This window comes from Erythrolamprus reginae, chromosome Z (genome assembly GCF_031021105.1).
Source record: "Erythrolamprus reginae isolate rEryReg1 chromosome Z, rEryReg1.hap1, whole genome shotgun sequence".
NCBI classification, from domain to species: Eukaryota; Metazoa; Chordata; class Lepidosauria; order Squamata; family Dipsadidae; genus Erythrolamprus; species Erythrolamprus reginae.
In genome coordinates, this window is record NC_091963.1 from 111,025,762 (window position 1) to 111,038,391 (window position 12,630).

Consider the following 12,630-nt stretch of genomic DNA (forward strand, 5'->3'; position numbering starts at 1 on the left):
CCTAAGGCAGAGGGTTGGACTAGAAGACCTCCAAGGTCCCTTCCAACTCTGTTGTTGTTGTTGTTGTTGTTGTTGTTGTTGTTGTTATTATTATTATTATTATTATTATTATTATTAACTTAAGTGATTTGGGTGATTTTGTACCCATGTTAAAATAAATGCACATGGGTTAGTAAATGGGTTGTTTGTGTCTCATCGCTCTTGCTGCTCAAGCCAAAATGACCAGAGGAGTCATTTTGGCTGGAGCAGCAGGAGGGATGAGACATCCTATGCATGTGAGCACAGGATGCTTGACTAAGCTTGTATAACCAATGATCAGGCACTATGAAGGATAATTGCCTACATGGGTCTAGCTCTCTCGTGCCAGACTACTAGAGCCTGATTGACAAGGCAGCTTGCACAATAGAGCACTCTGCTGGCTGAAGCGGTGAGTCCACTTGCCCATAGCCCCTTGTCAGCTCTTTTTCGACAAAGCGAAACAGACAGCAAGAGAACATGAGTAAGCAAAAGAACAAGGGAGCACAAAGGAGGCAGATAAGTGAGTCGGGATGGGAAAGACTGCATACAGAACAAAGGAGGAATTAAGCAAATATGCAAGAGAAATAAATCATCATCTGTCTGCTTTCAAATAAACCCAGAGAGATAGGTCCATCTATCTGTCAAAATTAACCTCTTTCCCCAGTCTTACCCCTTATTAAGGGAAGTTGTTTTTCTCAGCAGCAGGAAATCCACCAATCATTTTCCATAATCAGTTCTGTGTTAAACTGTCAGAACCTCCTACTGCTGTCTCATTACCAAAGTAGAGCGGAGATCAGCTGTAAGACAATGCAAGTAATGTTGGCATATATTTCTGTCTTCTTACGGACTGGAGGAAGACATGTTAAACAGGCTTCTTGCTGGCCATTTCTGCTGACGACAATACAAAAGTCTCTTGATCCAAGGCCTGGTTAAGATCCTTCTTTTTGTGTCTCTCTTCAGCTTTTCTCAGATAAGAAAACTAGTTGAAATGTTTAAAAATGGGGAAAATCACCAAATGGAAGGTATCCTTGATCTTCTGTAAAAATAAAATAAAATAGAATGGCGCAAGGCAGTCACTCAAAGGAAGCCAGGCAAAGGAAGCCGTATTCCAACATATTCTAGTAATGGCATTTCCAGTGTTGTTTTATTCTTTTTCTAGATATGATTTGTTTATTTTTTTCCTTTTTAATTTGCCATGTGCTTACATCAGCAGTAGATTAATCCAGTGTAACAAAGCAAAATACTGTTGCAGCATTCGGTCTTCTGTGTACCTTTATTTAGATGCCCATTCTTGCAAGTTCTGCCCTTACTTTACTTGACAACTGAGTGGGTGGTCTGAATGGGTATGCCTAATAATTACCTCTTACAGCATAATCCTATGTACTCTTCAGAACTAAGTTCTCCTCTATAATGAGGCTGACTGCTGAATAATTGCCATTAGAATTGCTGAACAAATGTCAGATCTATTGCAGGCATGATATCTTGGGTTCTTCCTTTTGCTTCTTTTGTTTCATTATATGCAAAAGAGGGTTATTTTGCTCATTTAAAAAGAAATAAATTAAAAATGGCAGGAAAATAGTTATTATAGCTATCTCTTGTGGGAAGCTGAAATCAAACTTCAATTAAAAGATGTTACCCATGGGACAATTATCACCTATTTCCCAGCAGTAAGCAATAAAATGAGTGAAAATCTACAAGCAGAAAACTTTCAAAAAAGAAGAGAAGAGGTTTTTATTAAATGGGTCTTATTATTGTTCAATTAAATGTAATAGAGAACCCAAAGTCATTGCTGGATAATATACTGTCTAACTCCCCAATTAATGTATCAAGAAAACAATGTGCCTGCGTATAATCTGTCAAGCTTCCTGCCCCACTCTTTTAAGGATTCTTTAATTTTATAATAATGGAAACTTTGCATCCTGCAGAGCAAAGCATCATTCCCAAGCATAGTTTGAGATTTCACTTGAATTTTTATTTTAGAAAATAAAGGGTGGGATGGCTGCAATTCAGTATGTTTATTTTAATCTCCTGTTTTATGATTGGCAGTCATTAAAAAATTGAAATGTAGTCACTGCTCCCAAAAGTTTGATGACCCCTGAAATAGTAGAATGGCTATGAAAATGCAGAATGGCTGCAATTTAGTATGTTTATTTTAATCTCCTGTAATGATAGAAAGGTGTTTTATGATTGGTAGTCATTAAAATAATTTCAAATGTAGCCACTGCTCCCAAAAGTTTGATGACCCCTGAAATAGCAGGATATAATGTTTTGTAAAACCTTCATTTTTAAAATTTCAGTTTGTTGTTGTCTCAGTAGTACTGAAGAACTGGAATACCTGTTCTTTGATGTCACCATAGCACTTAATCTATTATCTCCCATTTGTGTCTGTCTCTTTACCCATAATTTTCAGGACTTTGAAAGCAAATTAGACAGCATAAGACTGTGTGCCTTATCTCATCTTCCTGTGCCTATTTCTCCAGGGATGAGCATGGTTTCTTAGATGACTTGAGTTGTAAAGGAGAAATGTAAGAACAGAGATCATTAGGTTAAGAGAAATACAGAAAAAAGAAATGGTTGGAAAAAACAAGAGGGAGGGGGAGTGAAAGGTAAACAGAAGAGGTCAATAGAATCAAAGTCACAGTCCTATCAGATGTTAATGAAGTGGAAAGTATGTGTGAGAAATTCCTCCTCAGTTCAAAACCTGAAGAAAGATTGCCTGAAGAGGCCCTTTGGGATGGACACTTGATGGGGAGAATGAGAGAAGCCAAAACGCAAAACCATTCTTAATCTCATGCTGTCTTGTTTCATTTCTTCCCTTCCCTTTTCAAAGTTAAATCAGGGAGCATGACCACAAAAGGCACTTTGAGCAACTTGAAGGTACAGGATGCCTGAGTTTTACTAGCATAACAGTTGCCCACACTAGTTGGGTGGCTACTTGTGACTGAGAAAGTAGACATGCTCATCAAGTTGTTAATGCAATTGTAAGTAGAGTGAAATAAAGGCTACAAAGACCCGTCATGCATGTGACATTTGTTTCCAGTTACACATTACCTGGCATACCGGGGTGGGAAGGGAAAAACAGAACAAAGCCCAGTGAATTGGAGTGTCACATACCACCCAGTACAATACTCTTATTCAAAACCTGATTTGCTAGCTCCTATCTTCTTCAGGCCAAAATTTTCAATCTTATATTCTTGCTGTATTTTAGTCTGGAATTACAGGATTTGCATCTAAACAGTATCACGTATCAAGAAACTACCTCAGGTGACTGTCTTCTTTCCAGGTTCCCCAAAGTATCTATCAGGACTTTATGGATTTGTGCTGATTCCATAGAGCTGTTAAGCTCTTGATTTCCTGTCCTCATCAAACATATTTTGGTCATTGTTTCTTAGTTTTTACCATGGTTTGAGGCTGTTACCCGCTATAGAGCTTCAGAATGTTAGATGGACTTTCCTTAGGTGCTTTTTAAACTGTAACTTTCCAGCTGTTTTATCTAGGACAGCGATGGTGAATCTATGGCACACTGAGCCATATTTGCTGGCACATGAGCTGTTGCCCTAGCTCAGTTCCAGTGTGCATGTGTGTGCCCACTAGTTGATTTTTGGCTTGCACAGAAACTCTTGAGGACATTTTTGGCTTTCAGAGAGCCTCCGGGAGGATGGGAGAGGATATTTTTACCCTCCCCCAGCTCCAAGGAAGTCTTTGAGCCTGGGGAGGGCGAAACAGGAGTCTACTGTTCCAGCCTCCAGAGGGCCTCTGTGGGACAGGGGAAACTGTTTTCGCCCTCCCCAGGCATTGAATTATAGGCATGGGCACTCAGGCATGTGCGATAGTGGGCACTCAGGCATGTGCGATAGTGGGCACCCGAGGAAAAAAAGGTTCGCCATCACTGATCTAGAATATGATATTGTTTCTTTGCTAATATTTTTTCTTGCTTTGGTGATTTTATAGTTTTAGCTTCTTTATATAATTACTAAACAAGTCTAGATTATCAAACTGAGAAACGTGCAGGAATGCTGTTTCAAAATTGAATACAAATAAATATACTGTATTCATATGTTTACTCATATTGCCATAATACTAGGAAACAATTTAAAAAGCATTTATTAGTCCTCTTGTTTTGTCTGGGCCTTTTTATATATACAGTCTTTCTCACTCTTCCTCTCTCTTTTTATTAAGGGAGCGCATGGAAGCGATGGAAAAACAGATTGCCAGCCTCACAGGATTGGTACAGAGTGCATTAATGAGAAGCTCAGATGGAGAGACTCCCAGGTAAGAGGCTTGGTGGGTGAAACTATATGACTTGTTGCTGTTCCCTTTGGCATTGATAGAGATGGTGAACTTCTCACCATCTTCTATCAATGCCTCTTTATCTTGATAAATACAAAGCAGAAAGTTATTGCCAGGCTAGGTAGAGATATTTTCAACAATCCAACCAAACTGCCCACATTGCTTTTGTACTGGATTAAAAAGAAAGTCACTATGTAACAAAGGTTAATGGATGGGATTTTGACCAAATCTCCTTTCAGTCATGAATTATGCAAAAAGCAGTTGAACTTATTTTAAGTGAAAAAAACGTGGATATTTTGCAGTTGTCACCCTAATTGCAAGTGATCTCAAGGCAATAACTCTCAGCTAAATTTGCCCATCTCAGCCAATCAGTCCATATAGTTTCTGTACCTGTAACCATGAGACAAAATGCCTAGCAGAGCAGTATTTTGCAAAGATTATCTACATATCTCCAAACTCATCCTTCCTACATTATATAGCCCTCTATTCCAAGGAGAATCACTATTAAGGATACCACTTCCTTTACTGCATCAATACCTTATGAAATACCATTGTACTGTAATCGGCTACCCTACCTTAAATTGTACTTAATGGGGATAATGGAATGATTGTTATTGCAATGGTTTTTAGCACCTTCCATTGTTCAAAAAAATAGGACACTGACAATACATGCTGCTTTGGTGACATCAAAAATTAAAATGAGAATGGGATGTATAGAGTATGGACTTAAAAGAGAGGGAAGGACATTCAGACTTGAAAGATTTTGTTGCTATAGTTCCAATTAAATCTCTAAATTTGCATGATCTGATCTATCTTATGGATTGAAATGAAATACAAAATCATTGTTTTATCATAAACTACCATTTCTTCAAATTTGGCAATGTATATATGCTTTCCTGCCCTTTTTGGAAAAACATATCAACTTCACAAGATATTAATAAAAACCAAAGTTCATTTTAAAAAAATGAAATAAAATGTAAACCTTACTTTTTAACATTATTAAAGAGTAAATATTCAGAATAAATAAGACAAAGTTTATGAGATAACATAAAAAAGAGACAAATAGTTAATAACTTAAACTTGTATACAAGATATTAATAAAAACCAAAGTTTATTTTTTTTTAAAAGAAATAAAATGTAAATCTTAAATTTTCTGTCAAGTTACATGGTAGAAAATTCTAAATTAATATATAGTTTCCAGGAAAACTATATATTTTATATTTTCTTTATATGATGGGCATAACATGTAATAATAAAAAAGGCTAAAAAGAACAAAAGTCAGTGAAACTCCAATAATACTTTATAGAAAAATAAAGATAAAAATTGGTTTTATGGTCGTAGATTTATTTACCAGTTCCTGAGATACATTTTCCTGAAGCAATAGCTCTCTGCTTGTTTCCCTGGATGTTTCCACTTCTTGTAATTCCAACCTTTCATCAAAAGCTCAGGAATATAATGTTAATTAATTCCTTTTACTACCTCCACTACTCAACTTTCAACTTTTCTATCTCTTGGGGGAAAGCTTTGTATATTACACAGAGTCACATTGATTGAGTTGGGGAGCTTATAAATCTAGTTAATAAATAAATTTTGTTCTCTCTGTGACCCAGAGAAGACATGTCTCACACCTAAAGATGTAAATTCTACCTCTGAGATGAATAAATGTATTTTCTATGTTTGGCATTACAGTACTGTGGACAGCCTAGAACAGTGATGGCAAACCTTTTTTCCCTCGGCTGCAAAAAGAGTGTGTGTGCATGCTATCGCGCATGTGCCCAGACTCATAATTCAACGCCTGGGAGAGCAAAAACAGCTTATCCCCCCCCCCTCCCCAGAACGCCCTCTGGAGACTGGAAATGGCCTCTTTCCCAACTTCTGGTGGGACCAGTAAGCTTGTGTTTTGCCCTCCCCAGACTCCAAAGGCTTCCCGGGAGCTGGGGAAGGATAAAAGCGCCTTCCCGCATCCCTCTGGAGGCTCTCTGGAAGCCAAAAATGCCCTCCCACAACCTCTGTGTGAGCCAAAAATCAGCTGGCTGGCACACAAATGCACATTGGAGCTGAACTATGGCAATGGCTCACACTCCAGCAGATATTGCTCCGCATGCCACCTGTGGCATCCGTGCCATAGGTTTGCCATCACTGGCCTAGAATATTATGAATGCAAGTAAGCTTCACTTTTAATCCTAAACACAAATCTCACAGTATTTACAGTATAATAATCTTTACTCCCATCTAAACATCTTAAACCTAGAAATAGTTTTGGAATATCTATGTCTTGTTTGTCATTACAGTGAGAAAACAGAAGGAACCAATGGAGGAACACCTCCATCAGCATGTAAGTGAGCATTTGAAATGCCATCAGGAAATCTGACTTATCCCAAGAAAAAGAAATTATCTTAGGTTCAATAACAGAGCAGTAAAACCAGAAGTATAAATTCCAATTGTAGTTGCTGTTTTATTTAAAACAGGATAAATATACTATAAGTATTTTTTTAAAAAAATATCTTGATAGGTGGACTTTAGAGTTACAAAGTTTTCATGAAAATCTCCCACTTTTCCATTTTATTCTTTTTGTTTTTGTTTTTCTGCTGTAAGTTATATAGAAACCCATATCCTCTTCCCATATCACTGGTATTTCTTCCACTTTTGGGGCTGTCTGGAACAAAATGGAAGCAGGAATTTGACTTCAATCTTGATTCAACTTCTTGATGAGGCCCCATAATTGAACACATAAAAAATGCAGTTTAAAGTGAGGGAAGTTGTTTTTACCCTAAAAAATAAATTGGCTTTCTTGTTACAAAGATAAACTGAGGTAATATAGTTTCATATAACTATCAGGTCCTTTTGCGTGCTGGTTTGAAAGAAACATATTAGATAATTAGACTATCCACTTATCCTTAGACTATCCACTCTTGACCTCTCCCGATTCCTAAGAGGTCAGTAAGGGGCGTGCATAAGTGCACCAGCATGCCCTCCATCCCCTGCCCTAATGTTTCTCTCTTACTAGTATCATGTATATAAACATTGTTATATCTTTGTGTACTACCAACGCACTTGACAAAAACAAATACTGTAAATTTTAAATAAATAAATAAAGCCAATGGTTAAATTCCCAGCTCTTTCTGCATTTGTGGAGCTGCTGAAAAAATAACATTATCCAGTCCATAGACCAGTTTGTGGTAAAAATTGAAGCCACTACTCACCAGTGTACTTTATTCCTGCAGAGGGTATTACTCAGTATGTTGTCTTCTCTTTGATAACAATTTTATAATGCTTTGAACTGAAATTTACAGATTTTGTATTTTTTTGGCATGATAAAGGAACATTATTATTATTATTATTATTATTATTATTATTATTATTATTATTATTATTATTTATTAGATTTGTGTGCCGCCCTTCTCCGTAGACTCGTGGCGGCTTACAGCAATGATAAAAACAATATATAATGACAAATCTAATAGTTAGAATCTAAAATAACAATAATACATTTAAAAAGTCTAAAAAACAAGAAAACCCAATTTATAAAAACATACATACAGTCATATCATACACAAAAACCTACATAGGCAGGGGGAGATATTTCAGTTCCCCCACGCTTGACGGCAGAGGTGGGTTTTAAGGAGTTTACGAAAGGCAAGGAGGGTGGGGGCAGTTCTAATCTCTGGAGGGAGCTGATTCCAGAGGGTCGGAGCCGCCACAGAGAAGGCTCTTCCCCCAGGTCCCGCCAAACGACATTGTTTAGTTGACGGGACCCAGAGGAGACCAACTCTGTAGGACCTAACCGGTCACTGGGATTCGTGCGGCAGAAGGCGGTCTTGTAAATACCCTGGTCCGGTGCCATGAAGGGCTTTATAGGTGATGACCTATAAATGACATAAGCCTTCCTCTCCCCGCCCTTTTTTTTTTCAATTTCCATGGATTATCATGCATTTCTGGTTAAAAGAAATTCTGTTTCAGACCCAAGCAAGAGCAACATAGGGACTCCAGTTCCTGGACCTCCTCCCCCATCCACTACTGGTACACCAGCTGGGCAGCCCACTGCTATTACTCGTCTGCATATGCAGCTACATCTCCATGATCTGCAGCAGAATGCCAGTGAACTCCGCAACCAGCTGTACCAACTCAAGAAGCTGCAGGTAATCTGAATTGGAAGGAAGATTATGTCTTGCTCTTTTTTCCAACGGAGGAGAAAATTTTAAAATATTATATGGGTTCCATGAGGCTGAACCTTTTCTCCATGCATTAGAAAGGATGTGTTTTGAAAGCAAAACACATCAGAGCTCAGAAGCCAGTGAGTGCTGAATCTGATGCCCAATTGTCAGTTGAATGTGCTCTGCATAACACCAGAAAACAAATAAATTAGGTGAAGCAGAAGCATTGCAAATTTGTTCAAATTACTCAATATATACAGCTCTCTGGATTTAGCTTCACTTGATGGAGAATTTGGAGAGACTCATTGGAAATAACATTATATTATTTCATGTAATCTTATCCTTCGTATAACACAAAATTGAAAGACCTAAACCAGAACTTATTTCTTCTTTAAAGAAAAAAAAATAGTTTCTGGCTAAATTCCATAAGGAGTGAATTGATTTTAAGGTAGGCAACAACTAATTGTGTCTCACTTTTCTTTTATAGAGAAAAACAACAGTATTCATTCAGCAATCATAGACACTGAATTTCAGTCCTGTCCACACGTACATTTTGACTCCTTTCCCTGTAGTTACTTACTTTTCTCTCTAATTTTTCATTGTTCTGTTGAGGGAGAAAGGAAGGGTCACAAAGAACAAGGAGGAATGCAAATTAAATGTAGGTATAGATAAAATTTAGCATTATCACTTACTCATTGCTTACAGAAAGTCTTAGTTTAATCCTTGGTATAAACTAAGATTGCAAAAGGTTCTCTGTCTAAAACTTTGAAGTGTTGTTGCCAATCAATACTGACAATAATGGCCCACATGGATCCGTTATCTGAATCCAGCTTGTTATTTTTCCATTTTTATTTGAGTTTCGTTTAATTTAGTGGTAGCATGGGATTAAAAATCCTTACATCTTTCCTTGTCCTTCAGACACCATGAAAAATAAGATTTCTGCTTTCTTCACCTTTCCACAAGAGTTTGCCTTGCTATCTTTTTGCTCTCAATTTTGTTTCTCTTTTCTATTGACATTTATTCTCATTAGTGGTGCTCACCAAAACAAACTGCCTTGGTGCCAGGTGAGATTAATTTGGAGTCTGTGGCACCAAATAAAAGGGCAGATGGTAGCTGAGCATATCCAGAGCCAGCAATCTGATCTTCTCTCCCAAACTGTGGGAGGTGCTTGTGATTTTTTTTATCTGAGTTGCTTAACTCCAGAGATAATGAACAGTGACAGCTTGTTAGAAACTGGAAAGCAGCAAACAGTGCTGAGAGGTGGAAAGGCAAATGGCTCACACTCCCACATTTCTCCCAGATGCTTTGAAAATCTGCAACAAATTTGGTGTCCAGATTGGGATGGATGTCTTCTGTGGTGTCAATCACAGGGAGTAACTTCATTCCAATGGGAGGGCTTGGACTGTGACAAATTTATTCACAAAGGGTGCTTCAAAGATAAATGAACTGGCATCCAATCCCACCAGACCCTGCTAGAATAGCCAATGGCAAGGGATTCATAACACTTTGGCCAGAGCATGTAAAATTCTACATGTAATCTGTATAGAAATAAGTATTTCTAGAAGATCAACTTTGACTGGCTGGTATGTTCTTTCATTACTTTGCAAATATTAGTAAAATAAATCAAACCTTATGGAAGAGAAAAACAAAACAATTACTCTTGATTGCCAATTCAGAAGTATTATTAATGTTAGACAATAGCATAGAATATATTATATTTTTAAAAATATTTGTTTTTAACCATTCTTAATTTGGCATCCAAATTTATCTCATTGAAATGAAAACAATTCTAATTATATATGCAATGTTCCAATCCAATTTCAGCATATTTATAAAAGGAGATGAAGTGTTAAACAATAAAGGCTGTCAGTTTTTATTTATTTTAGTTGTAGTATTTTACTTGTAACAGTAATAAGATTGGATTTCTCTCCAATGGCAATACACAAGTCTAAATTAGAAAATGAAAATTCTAAGCCTTTGAAGAATCATACATTTACTGAACAAAAAGTGAAAATGCCTATATATACCTTGGATACTTCTAAATGTAAAACAAATATTTCTTAATTAAATTTATATATCACTCTTTCATCAGTAAAGTGACACTATAAATATTAACTAGAGTTTTGAGTTTAGATATACATTTATGTTTTGAGTTTAGATATACATGTAAGTCCAATTCCTCATTTACTTCCTCCTTTACCACTAGTTTTACATTGTTTAGGAGAAAACTGAATAACCAGTGATCTTTTTAAATGCAGGTACATATAAGCCCTTCTTAATTATGTAAATAATTCAATATCACATTTGTGCAAATCCTATTCGAAAGAAGTCTTATAGTTTTTGGAGTATAAGACACACCTTAGTTTTGGAGGAGGAAAAAATCTACCTACCAGGTATTTCATCTGGCTAACATCCTTACTCTGGTCAGCTTCAGGACATTGTTTTATCCCCTGGTTACGGCTGAAAAAAATCTTCTTCAGAGCCTGCAAAGCCTTAAGACTGGAAAAAACTTATTTGGAGGGAGTATCAATGAAAAAATCCTACAAACTGGGAAGATCGTTAGCACCTCACTAGGGCTGAAAAAAACTTTTTCAGAGGGAGTAGCAATGGAAACAACTTTGAAAGCTGGAAAGAGCCTAGAAGATCGTTAACACCTTATTAGGGCTGGGGTGGGGGAGAGACTTTGAAAAAGCTACGTTCAGAGTATAAGATGCACCCAAATGTTCAGCCTCTTTTATAAGATGCATCTTATGCTCTGAAAAATATGATGTGTATATGTTTGCTGTGAAGATGAATTATTTATCCATATTCAGCATCTGTTTTGGAGCAAAGGTTTAATGCTATACTGTGACAATGTTTACATAGTGTTCCTAATGGGAATTAGCTGTGCATCTTTCTTTAAATTGTACAGTTTATAAATTTATAAATTTATTTATGTATTTATTGGATTTGTATGCTGCCCCTCTCCAGGGACTCAGGGCAGCTCACAACAAATACAGAATACATAATAAAACAATTTGATCCAATTAATAGTTAAAAGATTTTAAAAACATCCTAAGAACTAAAAACATTCAATTATAATTCAATCAATCAATAATTTATTCTAAACACATTTGTTGGTCGGTGGGGTGGAGATCTAATGGCCCCAGACCTAGTGGCAAAGATAAGTCTTCAAACTTTTTTGGAAAGCAAGGAGGGTGGGAGCGGTGCAAATCTCTGGGGGGAGCTAGTTTCAGAGGGCCGGGGGCCCCCAAAGAGAAGGCCCTGAGAAAACCAACTCTGTGGGACCTCACTGAACGCTGGGATTCGTGTGGCAGAAGGCGGTCTCCAAGATAATCTGGTCCTATGCCATGTAGGGCTTTAAATAACCAACATTTTGAATTGTATCCAGAAACCAATCGGCAGCCAGTGCAGTCCGCAGAGTGATCTTGAGATATGGGCATGCCTCAGAAGGCCCAATACCGCTCGCGCAGCTGCATTTTGGACGATTTGAAGTTTCCGAACACTTTTCAAAGATAGACCCATGTAGAGAGCATTACAGTAGTCGAACCTCGAGTTGATGAGGGCATGACTGACCGTGAGCAAAGACTCCCTGTCCAAATAGGACCGCAACTGATGCACCAGGCGAACCTGGGCAAACGCCTCACACAATCAAACACACTTTGGTGGCTCCACAAGAAAATACCTCACATGCTAGATAGGAGCATACAAAGATTCCTTCATGCTAAATAGTACCACTATGCACACAAAATGTTTAGTCAGGCAAATTTGTATGCAAAAGCAGTTCTGTTTGCTAGATCAAAGCAAGTGCCATTGAAACAAATCCAGAATCAGTAAGAAGAAAGTGATGCACATTAGAGATGATTCAGGAAAGTCTCAGGTATGTGTGGATTCTAACTTACCTTACCACCAGTTCGCTTCCTCCTGTGCTGCGTAACTGTGCTGTGCAGGGAGGGGGCACTTTGCAACCACGCACATGCACAGTGCTGAAAATTTGCAAAAAGAAAAAAATTAAAAAAGCCAAAAACCAGATGGTACTGCATATGCAGTGCCAGAAACTCAACTTCTGCACATGTTTAGAAGAAAAACTCAGCAAAAAAAATTGTCAAAAAAGATTTTTAAAAAGATGGTGGCGTCCACATCCCGGCACCAACAGAACCGGCTCTGT

The 12,630-nt window shown here is 37.5% G+C and overlaps 1 protein-coding gene across 4 annotated transcripts in view; it reads left to right on the forward strand.

Annotated features, from left to right (window-relative positions):
• SRCIN1 (SRC kinase signaling inhibitor 1) overlaps window positions 1-12,630 on the forward strand; it is a 147,694-nt gene that overhangs the window by 88,255 nt on the left and 46,809 nt on the right. For all 4 annotated transcript variants that reach the window (XM_070727664.1, XM_070727663.1, XM_070727665.1 and 1 more), the window contains exons 6-8: window positions 4,198-4,290; window positions 6,600-6,643; window positions 8,269-8,447. In XM_070727664.1, coding sequence (XP_070583765.1) covers window positions 4,198-4,290; window positions 6,600-6,643; window positions 8,269-8,447 — 316 coding nt within the window. The remainder of the gene's footprint in view (window positions 1-4,197; window positions 4,291-6,599; window positions 6,644-8,268; window positions 8,448-12,630) is intronic.